The sequence below is a fragment of the Acromyrmex echinatior genome, chromosome 2, assembly GCF_024713525.1.
Source record: "Acromyrmex echinatior isolate Ae372 chromosome 2, ASM2471352v2, whole genome shotgun sequence".
NCBI classification, from domain to species: domain Eukaryota; kingdom Metazoa; phylum Arthropoda; class Insecta; order Hymenoptera; family Formicidae; genus Acromyrmex; species Acromyrmex echinatior.
The window spans coordinates 15,698,521-15,717,098 of NC_141853.1; the positions used below are offsets into that span (position 1 = coordinate 15,698,521).

The 18,578-nt window shown below is 29.1% G+C and overlaps 4 protein-coding genes and 1 long non-coding RNA gene across 9 annotated transcripts in view; 4 read left to right on the forward strand and 1 right to left on the reverse strand.

Annotated features, from left to right (window-relative positions):
• Positions 1-3,872, forward strand: part of stumps (DBB domain-containing protein stumps) — a 37,173-nt gene extending 33,301 nt beyond the window's left edge. For all 4 annotated transcript variants that reach the window (XM_087416240.1, XM_011057991.2, XM_011057989.2 and 1 more), the window contains 3 exons: positions 22-116; positions 462-675; positions 914-3,872. In XM_087416240.1, coding sequence (XP_087272366.1) covers positions 22-116; positions 462-675; positions 914-1,512 — 908 coding nt within the window. In that variant the 3' untranslated portion in view covers positions 1,513-3,872. The remainder of the gene's footprint in view (positions 1-21; positions 117-461; positions 676-913) is intronic.
• Positions 3,873-5,882: 2,010 nt separating this feature from the next.
• LOC105147158 (antileukoproteinase) lies at positions 5,883-7,679 on the forward strand. The gene is made up of 2 exons (XM_011057986.2): positions 5,883-6,111; positions 6,526-7,679. The coding sequence occupies exons 1-2, from the start codon at positions 5,883-5,885 to the stop codon at positions 6,744-6,746; spliced, it is 450 nt and encodes a 149-aa protein (XP_011056288.1). The 3' UTR covers positions 6,747-7,679.
• On the reverse strand, positions 5,905-14,440 carry LOC147910541 (uncharacterized). The gene is made up of 3 exons (XR_015548324.1): positions 14,214-14,440; positions 12,279-12,700; positions 5,905-6,148 (listed from the first exon to the last, which is right to left on the reverse strand). It is a non-coding gene; the product is annotated as an uncharacterized LOC147910541 (long non-coding RNA).
• Positions 7,540-9,966, forward strand: LOC105147159 (waprin-like protein). Of its 2 annotated transcripts, XM_011057987.2 has the most exons (4): positions 7,540-7,679; positions 8,088-8,153; positions 9,030-9,206; positions 9,601-9,966. In XM_011057987.2, the coding sequence occupies exons 1-4, from the start codon at positions 7,673-7,675 to the stop codon at positions 9,693-9,695; spliced, it is 345 nt and encodes a 114-aa protein (XP_011056289.1). In that variant the 5' UTR covers positions 7,540-7,672; the 3' UTR covers positions 9,696-9,966. The 2 variants fall into 2 exon arrangements, with proteins under 2 accessions (XP_011056289.1, XP_011056290.1); XM_011057988.2 differs by lacking the exon at positions 8,088-8,153 and having other exon boundaries at positions 7,658-7,679.
• A 1,287-nt stretch (positions 14,441-15,727) lies between the features above and the next one.
• Positions 15,728-18,171, forward strand: LOC105147157 (receptor-binding cancer antigen expressed on SiSo cells). The gene is made up of 4 exons (XM_011057985.2): positions 15,728-16,171; positions 16,653-16,805; positions 16,876-16,986; positions 17,050-18,171. The coding sequence occupies exons 1-4, from the start codon at positions 16,007-16,009 to the stop codon at positions 17,230-17,232; spliced, it is 612 nt and encodes a 203-aa protein (XP_011056287.1). The 5' UTR covers positions 15,728-16,006; the 3' UTR covers positions 17,233-18,171.
• The last annotated feature ends 407 nt before the right edge of the window (positions 18,172-18,578 follow it).

Below are 18,578 nucleotides of genomic sequence, written 5' to 3' on the forward strand. Positions count from 1 at the left end.
TAATTCTACAAAATTCCTTAGGTTCATCATCATCTGGTAGAATGAGCACTGTCAGCGGTTGCAGCGGCGCAAGCTTGGGTGACAGTGGAACTCATTCCGATTCCGAAGACAGAAGAGTACGTGAAATATTACAAATCAGACAAACAATTTAACTAAATAATTATCGATCAACATATAAAAAAAAAATGATAATCACTAAGTTATTACTGGAATTTTAATTTTCGATTCAAAATTTTTATTTTCTCCGTACTTAATAATTAAATCGTGTTAATTATAAATTAAAAATAATATTCTCTCTCTCTGTCTCTCATCCAAAATCGGATATTAATTTTATATTTGAGCAAAATATAATCTTTAGAAGATATTACGTATTGAAAAAAATATAAAATAACAGTAAGTTCATGTTTTTATTTTAGATCTAACATTTATTTTTAATTATTTTTATTTATTTTTTGCTCCAGAATGTCAGGGATGAGAAAACTGGCATGACATCCTACGAAATACCACCTGCACCGAAACCTTTCACAGACAGATACTCACCGGCATCTGGGTATTCCCCATCACCGAGTCTTTCTATCGCGTGTGACCTTGATCTCCGACAAACACAGTCACCATCCAGAGTCAGCGATAATGAATATTACATTGCATTTCCACCGTCGGGATTACCTGTTCACGGTAAATTAATAAAATCTAATATTCTCATTCCTATTTATTTCAAGCATCATTTGCTAATTATTCTGAGCAGTATAGCAATTGAAAAAGAAATCCAAAACTCGGACATTATTCAGATATCTCAACAGTATCTTTTAAACATCCTTTAGTTATTAAAAATGCACCTAGTCACTTAGACAACTATATTTACAGAAATAATTAAGATCTCAAAAATAAATAATTTTCAATTCAATTTTCATAGCGTTTAAAATAGACGGTTCTTTGAGAGAACCAGGTACACCAAGTTCACTATGTGAACATCCAATGAATAATAATCACGACTTCGTCCAAAACGTCACTGCTTCATCGGATAAACATCAGGAAGAAATCGAAGCAACGAAACTTGCTAGCAACAATAGCTACACGAACATCGGTCCGGCGGCATTGATTTTCACTCCAATCGCACCGACAGGAATGTGCATTCCAGACTACACTAGTAACGAATCGACGTCCAATGATTCTGTTCACGTGGATCGGGAAGCCATGGAAGAACACGTTAATGATACCGTCGAGGCGTGTTCCAACATCACGAAAGTGAAACCACCATTCGCTCAATCTGCCGTTGACGAGGTCGACTCTGCGCTTCGAGGTCAAGAGACCACAGAGACAATACGCGATGAAGGACACGTACCGACGGATTCGGCGAAAAACATAAATGAGGTCACCGAGACTAAAATGCCAGAATATATGAACCTTGCTGTTAATATGAGTCACGATGCTGCCAAGGTTCTCGGCGCCATACCAAAGAAGTTGCCTGCACCACCCGTGCCACCGCGAGGTACAACATTTCATACCGTATAATTTCACGCGATTTTTTGCGAAAACAAAACTAATTGATCAAGTCAATAAAAATATATTAAAATATTAAAATGTAAGATTATACAATAACATTCTTCTATTTTTGTTCTTTTTTCCAAATTTCTCTTGTTTCATTTTTGCAACAAAAGAAATTTTAAATAAAATTTAATAAATTTATCACAGTTATTATGAATAAATGAAATTAATTAAGCTGTTTTTTTTTCTAAACTGGTATTTGTATTCAATTTAAGATTAGTATAATATATTTAGATAAGCTTTAAATCTCTTGAAATGTGTAAAATAAATCACTGAACCGTTGCAACAAATTTCAATGAAATTCTTTAAAAATTATTTCTTGCAAAGATCAAGAAAAAAGATTACGGGAATTTCTGATGAGTTGTAATTGAAAAAAATATGACTCATACGAATGTAATTGCGAGAGAAAAGTCCTTATTTAGACTTTATCCTCAAAGCATTTGGAAAACTGCAGAGTTATTTATATCACACATTGACGTATAGACTAATCAAATTTATTAGCATATGAATTCTAACAATTTTTTTAATGCTACAATATACAATGCACACTTTTGTGATTTTGAAAAATAATAAAAAAAAATTATACATTTCAATTACGATGTATAAACATACACATAATAATTTCGATAATAATAAATTTCGATAATAATAAATTCACGTAAAAATATTATAATTAAAATAGAGAGAATATATATAAAAAATAAGTATAATTACATATGTACTCAAGTTTTTTCATAATTAGATTATTTTATATTAAATCCGTTTTCAATGAATTTTTACTATTGTAATTGCAACTGAAATGTAAAAATCAGAAATTGAAATGTATGTATATAAATATTTGTTGATAAGTTTTTATGAACATTTATATCATATCTTTTATTAAAAACTCGTGCTTAAAAAAACACGACAATATATATATAATATTTTATTATTACTTTTTTAGGTTTAAAAACCATGATGTATAATGTTCTGTAATAAAAAACTTATCAACAAATATTTACGTACGTTTCAATTATTAATTTTTATTTCTCAGTTGCAATTACAATAAATAATAAAATTCATCGAAAACGGATTTGATATAAAATAATCTATAATTATAAAAAAACTTGAGTATTTATTTAACCTACAAAATTTATAAGTGTCTTATAATGTTCGCAATAATTGTATGCGGCATAATATATGTATGTATCTACATGGAAAGAACATTTAAATCTAAAAATTTAATTAAATACAGAAAATAATTTTATTGGATCATCAAAATAATTATATAGAACACTTAAGAGTTGATGATGCTGCAAAAAAGTTCAACATTCTGAGCAATCAGTTTGAATCCTATATAATTTTGCTGGTTTAAACAAAATTATTTAGAAGCGTTAGTTTGTATTTAGCTAAATTTTTAGATACTTCAGCGCAAAATTGTTCTTTTTGTGTATAAAAGTATAATCATGTTAAGAGCGAGACAATGATTATCGCCATTACCGTCAATCAATTTTATTTTTATTATATATCCAATGAGAATTTAGATTCTCAAAAACATACCCGTCCGATATTGATCATGCAAGCTAATAATGTTAATTCGATTATTCCCTTTGCAAAGATTAAAATATATCAGAGTTAATTATATAATATGTCCATTAATTTCGGGATACGTGATTCAAACTGAGATCGTAAACTGTATAATAAAACGAGCATTCTTGAACCCTATGTATAAGGAAATGTGATAGATATAAGGCAAAGATGAGATAATCAGGGACGAAATTTAATACAAAGGAATAAATCATTAATATAAAAAAGAGAGAGCAGAGAATACAGACGAGCATAAAAATTTATGATATGCTTCTTTATTTATTATTACGCATTGCATATATGGTGTGATATATACGATGTGTACATATAAATCGACAACGTGTCACGCTTGTCTTACTATTCGTTTGCATAACAATAGTAGAATGCTAAGTTGCAAACGTTTGTAGATTACCGATACATCTTTATACTCCTTGGTTTACTTCCCTCTGATTGTGTCCGTACAAACATGGAATATAAATTTCAAAAATATCATACTATTTGTGTGTAGCACAAGAACAATATTATAGATAGATAATTAATTAATAGTAATTAGAATTAAATCGATTACATACTCTTTATTGTCTCGACTTCTCAAGTACAGAGAAACTTGAGTATCAAGAATGCATTTATCGTTAATTTTTAAGACTAGTGCGTAACCATAAATATATTTGATACTGTATGTATTTTTTATTACACCCGCCGAATATTTTATTTTATATTTATGTATGTGTACTAGTAAAAAATATAAGAACATTCTGAAATCCAATTTTTATTAATTCACACATGCATCTCTATTGCTTTTTAAAAGACGCAACAATAATAAGTACGAAGCTAGAATGATGACACTTGTTAATACAAGTTTCTCTCTTTATGCGTGATATATATTTGGTCAATAGATATTGCTAAAAAGTTCATGTTAAAAAATATCATTATAGTTAAAATACGCTATAATGATCATTACGGATAATCTGATTAGAAAATCAATAATCACTTCGTCAGAAACTATTGGGGAGTGATCATTGTCAGCAGCAATCCGATTATTAGATTAATAAATAATTACTATTAAAGAGCGAATAATCACTATTAAAATCTAATAATGATTATTGATATTCCAATATTTCATTTCCGTAAGGGGAATAACATGTTTATCCATATAGTGAAATATTACACATATTACGTTTGAAAATATAATTACCGCGTATTAAAATTCTCAATTACCCGAGTTTTAATTGTTATTAATTTAATATCTCGAAAGCTCAACTTATATAATACTTTTATTTTTCTTTTATTTATATGCTTAAATGTATTTATGTCTATTAATACTTCGATATTTTTATCAAGAAAAGAAAAAAGGATTCGTTTTATTTAATTTTAAACTAAAAACAATATGTTCTAACATTTTGTATAATAATAAATTGAAACAAAAGTAACTTAAAATAGCATCCTTTATCATAAAGGAAATCTCATCATGAAGGAAACGGATTTATACCAAAACCGCGTCCTTCCGTTCGATTGAATTAGGACTCTCATTAATTAGAGCTTTAATTACATTTGCGATTATGGTTCACCACCAACGCCGATTATAGCAGTCACATTCAAAGGCATAACTATACGCATATTATGAAGAAATAATAATTTCTAAAACAGAAACAGTTCTACAGCATATAATCACAAGAAATATTAAATGTAAAAAATGCATCTAATTTTTTAAAAAATCATATCGGAAAAAAAATAGAAAATAAAATTGTTCAAATAAATAATACTTGTTTTAAATTATGGTAATTAATAGAATACGTATATATAGTGTTATAAAGTTGCAAGCAGGAATAAATGGTGAGATGTTTAATATTCGTTGTGGAAGGGGAAGACGAAGCTGACGACAACGAGCGTATATATCAGAGGTACCATTCTATTGAGTAGAAGCAGAGTGCAAAAACGCATTGATCATCTTTACTACCAGTTATATTCCTCGAGTATAAAAGTACGACATAAACAAATTGCATATTTATTTCAAGTGTACGTTTTATGTGAAGAGCATGGTTTCTTCCGTCCGCACTTCTATATTAATTCTTGTACAAATAGTGTATTACTCATTATCATAAAACAGTGAAACGCGAATGTCGAAGATAAACCAGTATAAGCGATCTCTTAGTGTTACGTTATATATAACCTCCAGATTAGTCTATGAACGTGAATTATTTAATATTCTTTCCTTCTGTTTTCCCATAAATTAGTATAAGGAATACATAAAGAAAAAAGAGTAATAAATATTTTGCTAATAAGATTAATTATTCTACATTTGTTGAAATATAGAGACTAAAAAGAGAAATATTACAAAGACGCTATTCTGAATAAATAAAAATGCATTTAAAATATTTATTTCATCCTGGAGAAAAAATAAAGTATATATATATATATATATATATATATATATATATACACACACAATTCAATTTATTGCTAATTGTAGCTTCCGAGAATATCACAAGACAAAAAATGTTTAATGCATTTTTTTGAAAATAAGCTTTTGTTTATATTCTTTGTCTCTCTCTACTATCGTTGAAATTAATTATTAAAATTACGTCATAAAATATTATTAAAATTTATCTTTTCATATTTTCAAATTTCAATTAAAATTTTATAACTTTTTACTACTTAACATCTATAGCAGATCAAATTATCGAACTTTTCAACTTATATTCTAATAAAAAATGAAATATTTGTCATGCATAGCTCCTAACACACAAGATCACAAGTGCTCCGGCAAAAAAATGAAGTTGCTAGTCGTATCTCTAATCTTTGTGGCGATGATCACTATTGCGAAAACACAAAACAGATATGCGACCAAACCAGGTTCGTGTCCACCTGCCTTACCTGTGCAGTTCTGCGGACGATCCTGCTACGTTGATGAACATTGCGCGGGAATTGGCAAATGTTGTCAGACTCGATGTGGCGGTTCCATTTGCTCTATGCCCGTCACGATGACGCGATCTCAAACAGGTGAGTAATTTCCTCGATACATTGTGCCTTTATTAATCTGAGACAGAAACATTGATTCGATATTTTTAAACAATTATTATTATTTTACTACAAAATTGAATATTGCACTAATTGTAAATTTTATAATAAAATAAAATTTATATAATTTTATCAACATATTTTTAAGAAATTGGTTCTAATGTATATATTATTTTTTTCCACTTCTATTGCAATTTATAAAGAAAAAACTTTTAGAGAGGAACCTATTTTATTCTCCTGAACAGTTACAATTTTGGCAATTTTTTATTGTCATAATTATTGTGTTATGTATTATAACTAGAATATTGTAACAATATTAATAGAAAAGCACAATAAATTAATAATAAAGTTTACAAGTTTATAATTAAAAAATTAAATAATCTGTGTGTTGAGCAGAGAAACCAGGATCTTGCCCATCGGTACCGACAGGAAGATGGGTATGCACATCGACTTGTAATAGCGACAACGATTGCAAAGGGACATTAAAATGTTGCAAAAATAGATGTGGAGCCTTAGCCTGTCAAAGACCAGAAGTACAAGTACCCAACTTCGTCGAAAATCCAATTGAACCGATTGTTTCGCGCTTCGGAAACGATTATATTGATTACTATCCCTAATCTCAATTTTTATGTGCCTATTACATTTATATAATAATTAATAAATTTAGCACTGATTTCATAACGATTATCTCATTAAATAATAAAATAATTTTTAGTAATAATTTTATTTCTCACTAACTTAACGTGTTTACAATTTTATACATATATTATTAATAATTAATTTTTATACAAGCAATCTATCAATAATCTTTTTGTTTTTCTTTGCAATTTGATACAATAATACGACAAGGAGGCATATTTAGTAATATAATTGCGTAATGGCTGCAATTATATTTTTGTCTAATTTAAAATTTAAGTTAGCAAAAATTATTAAATTATCATGTACACAATTAAAAAAATAATTTGTATTTTTATTTCTTAATTTTTATCTGTCGCATTTTCATCAGAATTTTTTCTAAATTCAAATTATTCTTTAAAAATAGAAACAAATTATAACTATATAAATGTCAACTAAATAAGTACTTTTCTAGCTAAATTAAAATAAATCAAGATAAATGTAAATTATAAGTTATGGACTTTCGGCGTAACCTTCAACAGTAATCAATGTTACCGCTTGATTTTAAAAAGAATATATATTTTGTTGTTATTACAACGTTAATAGTTGAAACTGTAATTCTAATTATGTGATTAAAAATCACGCTTAGCGGTACATAATATCATCATGATGTAACACGTGAAGAAAGAGAAAAAAAGCGCTCGAGTTCAAGTAAACGGTATCGTGAAGACATGAATCCATGCTATAGTGAGTTACACGAATTATGATTTATTCGTCATGTATAGTCTTCTTTCGTCACATACTTGATTAATATCAGAGAGGTGGAAAGCGTTATAAAAGCCGATGTTTTTATCATTGTGCATCTAGAAGTCTCGTCGGAACCTCATCGCGGATTAATCAAGTATCCAAGAAACAAACAATTCATAAAATGAATCGTGAGTATTTAAACTGTGTAACCTTGAAAGTTACAGATACTACGCACTTCTCGAGAATGTAATACACGACTTCAATGTAATATCATTAACATAAGTCAAAATCATAGTACGCTTTTGAGTGTTTAGCAATTCGTTGAGCAAAAGCACCAGGTTAATTCTATTAAATAAATTATGTAAATGTATAATTAAACTCTTATTGAACAAATGTATATTTAAATAATTAATTCAATATTCAACCGCCGTGTTATCGAAATAATTAATATTAAACAATTATGTTTTATGTGATACTGAGATTAATTTCTGTAAATGACACGAATCTATGGTCTCTCTTTTAAAGTCGCATAAATTGGGTTATAATCTTACATTCTCTGAAATTAACATAGAATTTGTATAATATTTACTTTCCAGGAAGCTTATTACTGTTCGCGGTATTGCTAGTTTTGCTAATCACCGACACATCCTCTCAAATGTTTTGTAAGTAATCATTATCATTTACGCACAAAACTAAGAGGAAACGTATTCAATTGTACTTTGATGTAGCTTTCACTTTTTTTGGATAGCTTTAATGGGAATACCTGTTCTATTTTCAGTTCATGCTCTTTCTCTCGCTCTTTTTCTCTTGTTCTGATTTAATTGCAGAATTATATCAAAAGTGAAATAAATGCATCATTTTTTAGATACTTATGTGTAGTCAAAAAGTAAAAATTCTAAAGTACAATCCACCTCTTCTCTCACAAATTGAATCGTTTATCTCTTAACATTTGTTTATTTTTAACAGCTTATAATATGAAAATGATTAGCATCTTAAATTTTTTGCCATTAATAATCAATTCCAAACTTTTTATAAGAAAGATTATATCTACACTTTTTCAATTCTAGATAATATACGTAAAAATTTCATAGTTTAGATTTAGACTTAGTTTTATAAGACGTACATTCTGCACATAGGAAAAGAGAATGACGAATGCGACACATTAATATCTAAACTACGTAATATTCAATTATAGTATCCTCGAGAATGTGCATGTCAGCGAAATAAACGTGTCAATTGTGACTCTACAACTCACGATTAACTTGTAGAGTGATACTGTCATTTAAAAATTAAAACGTCAAAACGTTCAATGTAAAGAAAGACAAGGCAATTATTTCTTAATATGTTAAAAAAATAATGACGATGCAATAAACGATTACTTTTACAATACTAATAATTTCAGATACTAATTGTTAATAGTATTGACAAATCAACCGCGAGAATCGTAAAGACTAAATAAAACAAATGCCCTATAAATTAATCCGAAGAAAATCGCGGAGTAGCTCTCCTGTTTGTTATAATCATCAATCATTTTGTAGATAAAAGTGGCAACTGTCCGATGAGAAATACCGTGACCAATTGCGCTCCCAGGTGTATAGGAGATGCACAGTGTCCGTATAATCAGAAATGCTGTCCAAACAAATGCGGCCACACGTCATGTGCCGACACAAGCCCAGTCAGTACCGGCAGCGATGGCGGATACAAAGGCTCAAGCAGTATGTACATATGAGAACGCATATGTTCTGTGTTTTTATAATAGATAAAATTAATCCTTTGCGGTCCCTCGCGTCGAGCTGAACTCGACATACTTCGCGGTAATCTGTCGCAATTGAAAAGGGCAAACCATATTTTTGCCATTTTTAGAATCTCTATAAATTCCTCTAGACAATAAAAATTTCTCATAAATCATATTTCAGATTCACCGATCAGGTAAAATTCAAGACAAAATATCTGATCTTCGCTCATTTGTAAGAAAGAAATTCAATCGCAAAGGATTAAAGTAGATTTATATACAAATGTATTTAAAAAGAAGAAATGAATCTTGGAATCTTATTGTTTTCTCTCAAGTGTCTTGAACTATCGGGACATTCCATTACGTGTTTTTTACAGATCAGGCCGTTTACTGCAATGGAGTGAGGTGCGCCGCATACGAAAAGTGCCAATATGACCGCAATACCAGGCGTGACAAGTGCACACGTGTTTAGATCCAAATTCCCAATCATTGTTACTATATGGCAAACGGATATCTGATGAAACTTGATTCACAAATTACAGAAAAAGAACATACTAGTCTCTTTGTAAAAAAAATGCAAAATCGACATTTCTTTCTAATTTTCTTATAACACGGATTTATTTAATAAGATTCTTTTATTTTTATGAGCAAATATCACGATTAACATATGCATTTTTAAATTAAATAAACCTATAAAATAAATTTGAGATTTTCTGGATAATAAAAATTACGAAATTATATAATATACTCGTACAGATTATTACCTTCTACGAATATTTTTCTGTATTTAGAATTAATTTAAAAATTAAAAGACGCACAGAGTAAAAAGAAGGAGATCAAACTCAAGCGACCGATTCCGAAAAAAATGGGCTCGAAACACGATGTCGGAAAAGCGCTGTATAGAAGAACAAATTCGAGCGCTTCTGTCGGAGAAAACTCAATTTAGAGGATTTGATATTTTTCCTCCCATTTTTCTGTAATTCTGTAAATTTGTATATTTTTATGTGTGAATATATTCTGAGAAGGAAAGTTGTTCAAATCCCATTTTTATTCTTTTTAATTTTAAAATTTTTTGATGTTAGTAAGTTAAAGAACGATAATTTAATGATAATTTACGATTATGCATAATTTAAATGTATGTATTTTTCAATAAATATTGATACATTTATTACTTAATCAAATAAAATTAAATTTTATACAAATTGAAATTTTTATATTAAAAATAAAACGTACATATATATTCCGTACGTTATGTGATATATACATCCAACCTTTCCCGCAATGGAAAATCGCATCGTCTCGATTTTCCATGGATTGTTCGACATCGTATTTCGAGCCCATTTTTATCTCCGAGTTTGATCTCCTTCTTTTTATTCCATGTTATTCCAAGTTTGATCTCCTTCCTTTTATTCCATATTATTCCGAGTTTGATCTCCTTCTTCTTATTAAGACGTAAGAATCTTATAATTATTATAAAATCTAAGAAGTAAGAGCTGGTGTTTTCATTTAAACAAGTACTTCGACATTAAAAAATTGATAAATTACAAATGTTTAACGTATATTTAATTATCACATTAAGGGCCGGTTCCACCTTTTGATAAATTTCATCTGCGTTGATTTAACAATAAAAAATTATATATTTTAAAAAATAATAAATGTACTTTGTAATTTATTTATGAATGTTTGCCTTTCGTTCAAAATGAATTTCGATTAATTAGCGATTAACTTCAGGTGAACTTACAGTATTTTATTAATATTAATTAATAAATTAATATATATACTACTTATGTTATGTTATTTGACATGTAAGAGAGAGAGAGAGAGAGAGAGAGAGAGAGAGAGAGATTAGATTAAAAACCAGTTAAAAATTTCGCTTTAATCAATTTTGTCAATTGAATTAATCATCGATCAAATTAATCCAATTTTCAGAATTACCTTTTAAATCAGAGAGTAACCGGAGAGTAGGCGTAGCATATTATTCAGTGGACTCAACAATTGAATGAATGCTTGCTAGCAAACGATAGATTCTTTATTTCTGCAATCTCTGAACTGGTTCACACGGTGCAATAAGGCCGGTGCAATATGATTAATTCTTAATTGAGGTTCAACTTATTCTCATCTCTTTCCAATTCTAGAATTGAAAAGAGACAATGAATAAGTTGAACCTCGGTTGAGAGTTAACCGTGAATTGTGGAACTGGCCCTAAGTTGAAGTGAAGCAAATATACGTTTGTTTCCTTATTGCACTGTGTGCACCAGTTTAGAGAATACAGGAATAAAAAACAGACCTTATGTATTCTTTTAAATTCAAAAATCTAATTGGATGATTTGGAAATATACATTAATAACAGCGAGTGTTCACTCAACTTTTAAGTTCGCTAAACGCATTCAATATTTTTTAAAATAATTATATATATTCTCTAAAATAATTATATATATATTTTTAAAGATCTTAGTAAAATAAATTTGTATAAAATTTAGATATAGAAAATAATTATACACATATATTCTCTAAAAAGAATCTTAGCAAAAATTAATTTGTATAAAATTTTAAAGTAATTTAAATAATATTTTAAAATTTTATACAAATTTATTTTTGCTAAGATCTTCTTTAGAGAATATATATAATTATTTTAAAGAATATATAATTGTTTTATATCTAATTAAATAATGAGTACAAAAATTCGATGCTTAGAAAAATTATATTTTCAAAATTGCATGATTATTTTCCAGCAAACATGCGTTCATATAGCAATTATTTTATATATAATATATACAATTATTTTATCTAAATTTTAAGTAACTCTCCTTTTATCTAAATTAAATAAAAGAAGAGTTACTTAAAAATTATTTTAAAATTTTACAAATTTATTTTTACTAAGATCATCTTTAGAGAATATATACAATTATTTTAGAGAATATATAATTACTTTAGAGAGAGAATATATAATTATTTCATATAATTATTTTATAAAATATATAATTATTTAAATCATTTTATTTAACAATAATGATTTAAAAATAATCATTTTAGACAAGTAAAAAATAATATTTACCGTAAAGTTGCTCCATCAATGTCTGATGTCTCTCCCAGACCTCCTCCTCCTCTCGGAATTGGATTGACATCCTCTCGCACAGGACACTTGCGTAAAACACTCGCGAATAATATACTATAATCGCGCGCGGACTATAACTTGAGTCCGACAACTTGAACGGCACTCCCGAAGAAAACACGCGACACGACGAACCGGCTGCGGTTCGTTTATTTTCAAGTAAATCAGCGACGAGGATACGTTAGCTTCCCCGTTGGATTTTTACACGAAGAGAATAATTTTACTTAATATCTAAAATTTATCTAGATATACATTCAGATAGATCCGAAAATTTTTAGATATTTGAGAAAAACCATTCTTTTCGTGTAAATATCCTCTGAGCCCTCCCATTACGTCAAGGTCGTATCCGTGAGAGGGAAGATAATCTGAAAAATGTAATATATAGCTATTATCTATATTACTATGCAATTACTGTGCAATCAATTAACTTTTAAAAACAAACGCACGTCTGCAATTCGTTATCATTGCGAAATAAATTCAGATAAAAGGTTGAATCTTTGTTTTATATAGATGTCTGTAAGATACGATTAGAGTCAATGAAATGGATTAGAGCTTAATAAAAAAAGAGAAATCAGAAAGAGTTTCTTTTATTAGCGATAAATAGTTTCAAAGTTACGTTTAATTTTTAAATGAATCATATATAACACACGAAAGATGCACAAAAGCAAAAAATTAATTAAATTATTAAACTATATTAATTGTGAAAGCCAAAATTGCCATTATTTGCTTGAGAGTATTCATATTAACGTTGCTTTTTTATTATCGTGTGATACCGATCGTATAGACAAGTAACCGTATCGCATGCCGCTCTTTTTCACATTTCTTTTTGAAACATATAATAATATATAATCGCAAAAAATGCTAGATATAATACGAAATGTTGTAGTTTATGAATATTCACATAATACGATTACTAGTATCAAGTATAATTAATTATTCATAAAGTACAACGTTTCGTATTATATTTGGCATTCTTCGCGATAAGATTTCAAAAAGTATTGTAAAAAAGTCGCGTGCGACACAATTACATGCTTGTACGAATCTCAGTAAAGGAATGACTGCGTCGTAAACATGACGCGTCGTTCCGTGCCACCCCGTGCCATCTCCACTCCAAGGTCGCGCGCCAACCGTCTAACTGTCGAAATAATAATGAATATTACGAATAAGTAAAATAATATATTCTTTATACATTTTTTATGTTCTCCGATTAATGAAACAATTTCTTATATCTAGTTTTAGCGGCGCGAGTCGTTTAATGTGATATCGTAATTATATTGTGGTATATCGAGGAACATATTCAACATTTTATAATTTTAAATATTTCGTATCAATTACAATGTGCTGATCAAAGGCAAGAAGTAAAAAAAGGTTTTTACTAACGTGACTTTTCTTACGTAATTGCTTACTTGAAGTGCGATTCCAATATTATATCTCAATTTTTATTACCCTTTTTTGTGATTTACAATTAAATAAAGATTAATAATATGTTATACATCCTTTAAATGAAGATAAATGCAAATTATGAAACAACTTTGACTAAATAGAATAATACGTATAAATAGCATACACATACATTTATTATTTTTAGATATGTAATTTAAATATAATTTATCTTTTACTTTTCCCGTATCATAAGAATGCGGAGTAACACGAAAATGACAAAATTATATATACGATTCAAAATGATAAAAAGCCATAATTTGAAATATTTAACAATAAGAATCTCATTTTTATACCGTACATGTGAGAACCCATTAATATCTAAAATATTCATAAGCTGTGTATGTGCGTAATGAATCTAAGAAATAAAACAAAAACCGTGTAAAATCTATTTACCTTACCCTTACTTAGTACATTTCTAGTTTTAAGTAACCTTACGTAATTCGCGTTCGTCGATATCTAATTTTCATTAATTAATGTGACATCCGGAGCGACTTGTAAAACACGTCCGTCTTCCTCCGAGATCGCCGAGCGAATACCAAAGTGATGACGTAGTCAACCACTGCGCCGCGCGACACACGCTTGACGCTCCCCCACTTCTCGCTGTTTACCGTTCGAATATTCAACTATCGTGTATGAAAATATTCACAGTTTATTCAATTATTCGTATTTTACATGATTTTGACAAATAGGTATCGCCGTATATTTAGCATTTTGCTTAATTATGGCATCTCTGGCACAATCCTATATTTGCATGGTTCTTTCAAATGTAATTAGTAATTATTCGCGTGGGGTATTTTTGATATTCCAATATTATGTCTCAATTTTCATTATTCTATTTAATGATTCATATTTAAATAAAGGTTGATAAAATATTCTACATATTTATGTTCTTTATGTATAAAGATACATGCAAATTTTCTTAACATTGTTAAACAATTTGTGCTAAATACAGCTTTGGTTAAAAGTATTAAATATTTTGTTAATTATTATTTAATTTTTCAATTAATAAATTAATTTAAGACGCTACTATTATTGCAAATTATTCTGTGTTTCAGAAATTCTTTAAACTTACGTATCATGGCTCGATAAAATAACTTACGAATTATTTAAAATAAAAAATATAAAATGAATTTCAGCAACTTATTTAAAATATGAAATCGTAGGAATCTGTAAAAAACAAGTACAACTTGTTTAAAATATAAAATAGCTTCTGGAAACTTATATAAAATATTAAATAAGAAATAAGTTAGAAGTGTAGTTATTTAAAATAATAAATACTAAATAACTCTTTTACTTTTAAAATAAGACGTGAATGACAGAATTCAGTAATTCAAAAATATTAAGAAAACAGCTAGGCATCAATATCTTATTAAAAATACTGCGCACTTTTACATAATATAAAGTTTCTGAAAAAATTCAATTTCATATATAATTATATTATAATTATATTTACAGAATATGTACATATATATATATATATATATATAATATTGTATTTTTTACTGGGTTATTACAAACTAATAATCACTTATTCTAACACAATTAAACTAAGATAAGCTGTGTGAATGTGCAACAAATCTAAAGAAATAAAGCAACTGTGCAACAAAGCCTATTAATCGGAGAACATTAAATGATCAATTAATTATTACGAAAATGTATGAAAAAAAAAGAATATTATAATTTCTCCACTTTTAAGAAGGAAAAAATTTATTTTATTTATATGGTGTCTGTAGGACTCACCTAAATAAAATGCGAATATACTTATATCTATTTTCTTTTAAATTATTTATCTCGATCGCGTTGTTTGACATTAGCTGCGTTCCATTATTTATTCAATTTATTGCAAGTACTGAAAATTTACAATATACGTCACGTGAACTATAGATTTTCAGTAATTGCAGTGAACAGTGAATAATGGAATGCAATTATCGAAGGATCGTTTAATATCGAGTAATCGATCTGCCGACCAATAGCGGAACGTTACAATCATCCGGAGAGGGATGTAGGTTATGTACGTACCAAGTAGGCTTGAGTGTTTCCCGGTTTACTATTAATTTCATATTTCGTGTAAGAAGGACGCGAGACGATGTAAGGGAGAATCGACGACATCGTCTCGTCTTGCAAGATGGATCGCCGATGCTGCGTCCGTGCCAGGTAGACCACGTAAACGTCCGTCTTCCGGCTCCGGAGGAGAGGTTAGCTCTCCGTCCAAGCCGATCGTGCCGAAAATGGCTGTGGAGTTTTTGATGAATCGGCTTAAGGCCTTGTTCGTATTGCTCTTTGGAATATTTAAGCGCGCGATGTGCTGCCTCCGACGTCGAAGACGATCGTCCTGCGACTCTGTGCCCTTGTCCACCGTCGGCGTGGTGCCGAATGTTCTCACTAACTCGACGGTACATACTTCTCATTTATACAATATCTCCCATGTATAAAATGAATCTATTTTTTATGTAGTTTTATAAATATGTTCTTGTTTTGATAAAAAATACTGTACTGTCTTAAGATATCGAAGCAAGTTAAAAAATGTACAATCTTTGCATCATGGATCTATCTTTTATGGTTGAACTAGTGCACACTTCTGAAACTTAAAGTGAGATACATATATATTTAATATTTAGCGAAAGCAAGAGACTGTTGAAATATAAAACAGATCTATATAGTCTTTATGAATTATACTAAGGCCCGGTTGCACTAACATTACTTTGACTTTAAGATTTAAACCTTTCTTTATCTTATTTTAAAGCTGAAAAAGAGAATTTTAAACCTCTTGCTTAAAATCAAAATAACGTCGGTGCAATTGGGCCTAAAACGAAAGATATAGCTGCTTATGCGTCAAGGTTTTATAATAATACTTATCAAGTATGTTTATTTAAGGAATTGGAGCAATGGGATAAGTGGGAAGAAAATCCAATTGTTGTTATACCAGATAAACCAGTTAATACCGTACAAGCTAAGATAGAGCAGTATCGACAACAAGTGATTAAGCCTCCTGAATCGCCCACTGAAGAACAACTTAACTTTTTTGAGGTAATTTAGGCTAATTTTGACAGTCACTTTAATAAGAGTAATACAAATTTTACCTTTGCATCTTATGTAGGATATGACTCCGAAAATCACTAGACAGGCAAAGATTCTAATAAAGGATAAGCATGCAGATGGTTCATCTCGTAACATTGCAAAATTCACGGCCATGGATCCTGTTCCGACTGTAAGTCTATACTTGCAAACTTGTAACATTCCGGAGATTTACATTCCTGTCATTTGTCGTTAGAATGAATTAGGAGAATGGGAAGAAAACTCCGCTGGTTGGGAAGTGGACGACTTCAATGATCCTACCAAAGTGCTGCGAGAGCAAAGAAGGAGAGAGCGGGAGCAGCGATTAATGGAACAGCAGCAGAAAAGGCTGGAACGTACTGCAAAACCGCAACCCTTGGGTGCAAAACTATGTTCCTGATGCGAGATCACAAATGCGTGGGAATTAATATCAAAATACACAATAATGTACATTTTAATGGGATACATGCCGGATATTTTTAATATAGAAATTGGCATGTTCGTAACCCTTTATTACTCGATATAACTTTCAATATCACGTGTCAATTTTATCTTCTTGCTTTTTTATTATTGCGCATCAGTCATTACAAGTTTAAAAATATGACGCGGAAATTTTTTCTTTAAATGTTGCATCTTCAAAAAATATAGATTTGTTATATTTTATTCCCTATTATATATTATTCCCTATTATATATATTATTTGTATATTAAAAATTTTTAATCTTCCAAAAGGGCACTAGAGAGTTAATCATGAGAGAAAATGCAATACATTTACTTGAAACAGAGTGATAAAATTGCATGAATATAGAGTATTATGTTAATGCATTGTATTATCTTAGAAGATTGAGACTTTTGTTATATCATCTTCGAAGTGTGCAAATTCATGGATATTTTTCAGTATTTAAATTCACATTATTTCTTTTAATACTTTGTAAATGTAAACGGAAAAATAATGTGTAAACAGTGTCAATATGATTATCTTTCCGAAAAAATAGTATTTGTAAACATTCCATATGAATTTTGTACAATCTCGAATGTGATGCGGCTGAACTTCTGTACGAGCGGATAATCGTTTTGTAAGTTTATAATAAGTCGATGTATAATAACCAGACGGAATCTATCACTTGACAAATATTTGTTACATTTATGAGTATAATCTTTATGAATTTTATTAAAAGCTAAAATCTGTGTATGGAGGCTGTGTAGGAAACAAGAGAGACTTTAGCGCGATGCTTTGACTTGTTATATTTTTTCCTTTTGTTATTCATGCACAATTGCAAAAAAATGGCATGGATCGTGGATTTTAAAATGTTTCATAATAAAAAAAGGAATTTGTTTACGTTTGGATTTGGCAATACCTGACTCTCAAACATTCTATATCTACCAATTGAATACATAAAGAATGTCTTTGCTCATTTCATGACTTCAGAAATTGCATTTATATGATACAAAATTGTATATGTCTAAAATCCTACGTTATTGTGAAAGAAATTGAATTATTAAGAAAGAAAAGGAATACACCTATGGTGGATAAAAAATTTTGATCAAATAATTTCGATCAAATTTCAATTAACTTATCAGGAAATACCTATACTATTTTGTTCACAGAATTATTCATTTTTTTATTATAATATATAGAGAAAAAGATCAGACACAACAAAATATACAATTCGAAATTTTACTTTTAAACATTCAACAACGGTTAAATTAATCATCGATTTCACTCGATTGAGATGACCCTCAATC

Coding starts and splice junctions, on each gene's coding strand:
- LOC105147158 (XM_011057986.2), top strand. CDS start 5,883: ATGAAGTTGCTAGTCGTATCTCTAATCTTTGTGGCGATGATCACTATT. Junction 6,112..6,525: donor GATGACGCGATCTCAAACAG/GTGAGTAATTTC, acceptor TGTGTTGAGCAG/AGAAACCAGGATCTTGCCCA.
- LOC105147159 (XM_011057987.2), top strand. Junction 8,154..9,029: donor CACATCCTCTCAAATGTTTT/GTAAGTAATCAT, acceptor ATCATTTTGTAG/ATAAAAGTGGCAACTGTCCG. Junction 9,207..9,600: donor CGGATACAAAGGCTCAAGCA/GTATGTACATAT, acceptor TGTTTTTTACAG/ATCAGGCCGTTTACTGCAAT.
- LOC105147157 (XM_011057985.2), top strand. CDS start 16,007: ATGGCTGTGGAGTTTTTGATGAATCGGCTTAAGGCCTTGTTCGTATTG. Junction 16,172..16,652: donor ATGTTCTCACTAACTCGACG/GTACATACTTCT, acceptor TGTTTATTTAAG/GAATTGGAGCAATGGGATAA. Junction 16,806..16,875: donor AACAACTTAACTTTTTTGAG/GTAATTTAGGCT, acceptor CATCTTATGTAG/GATATGACTCCGAAAATCAC.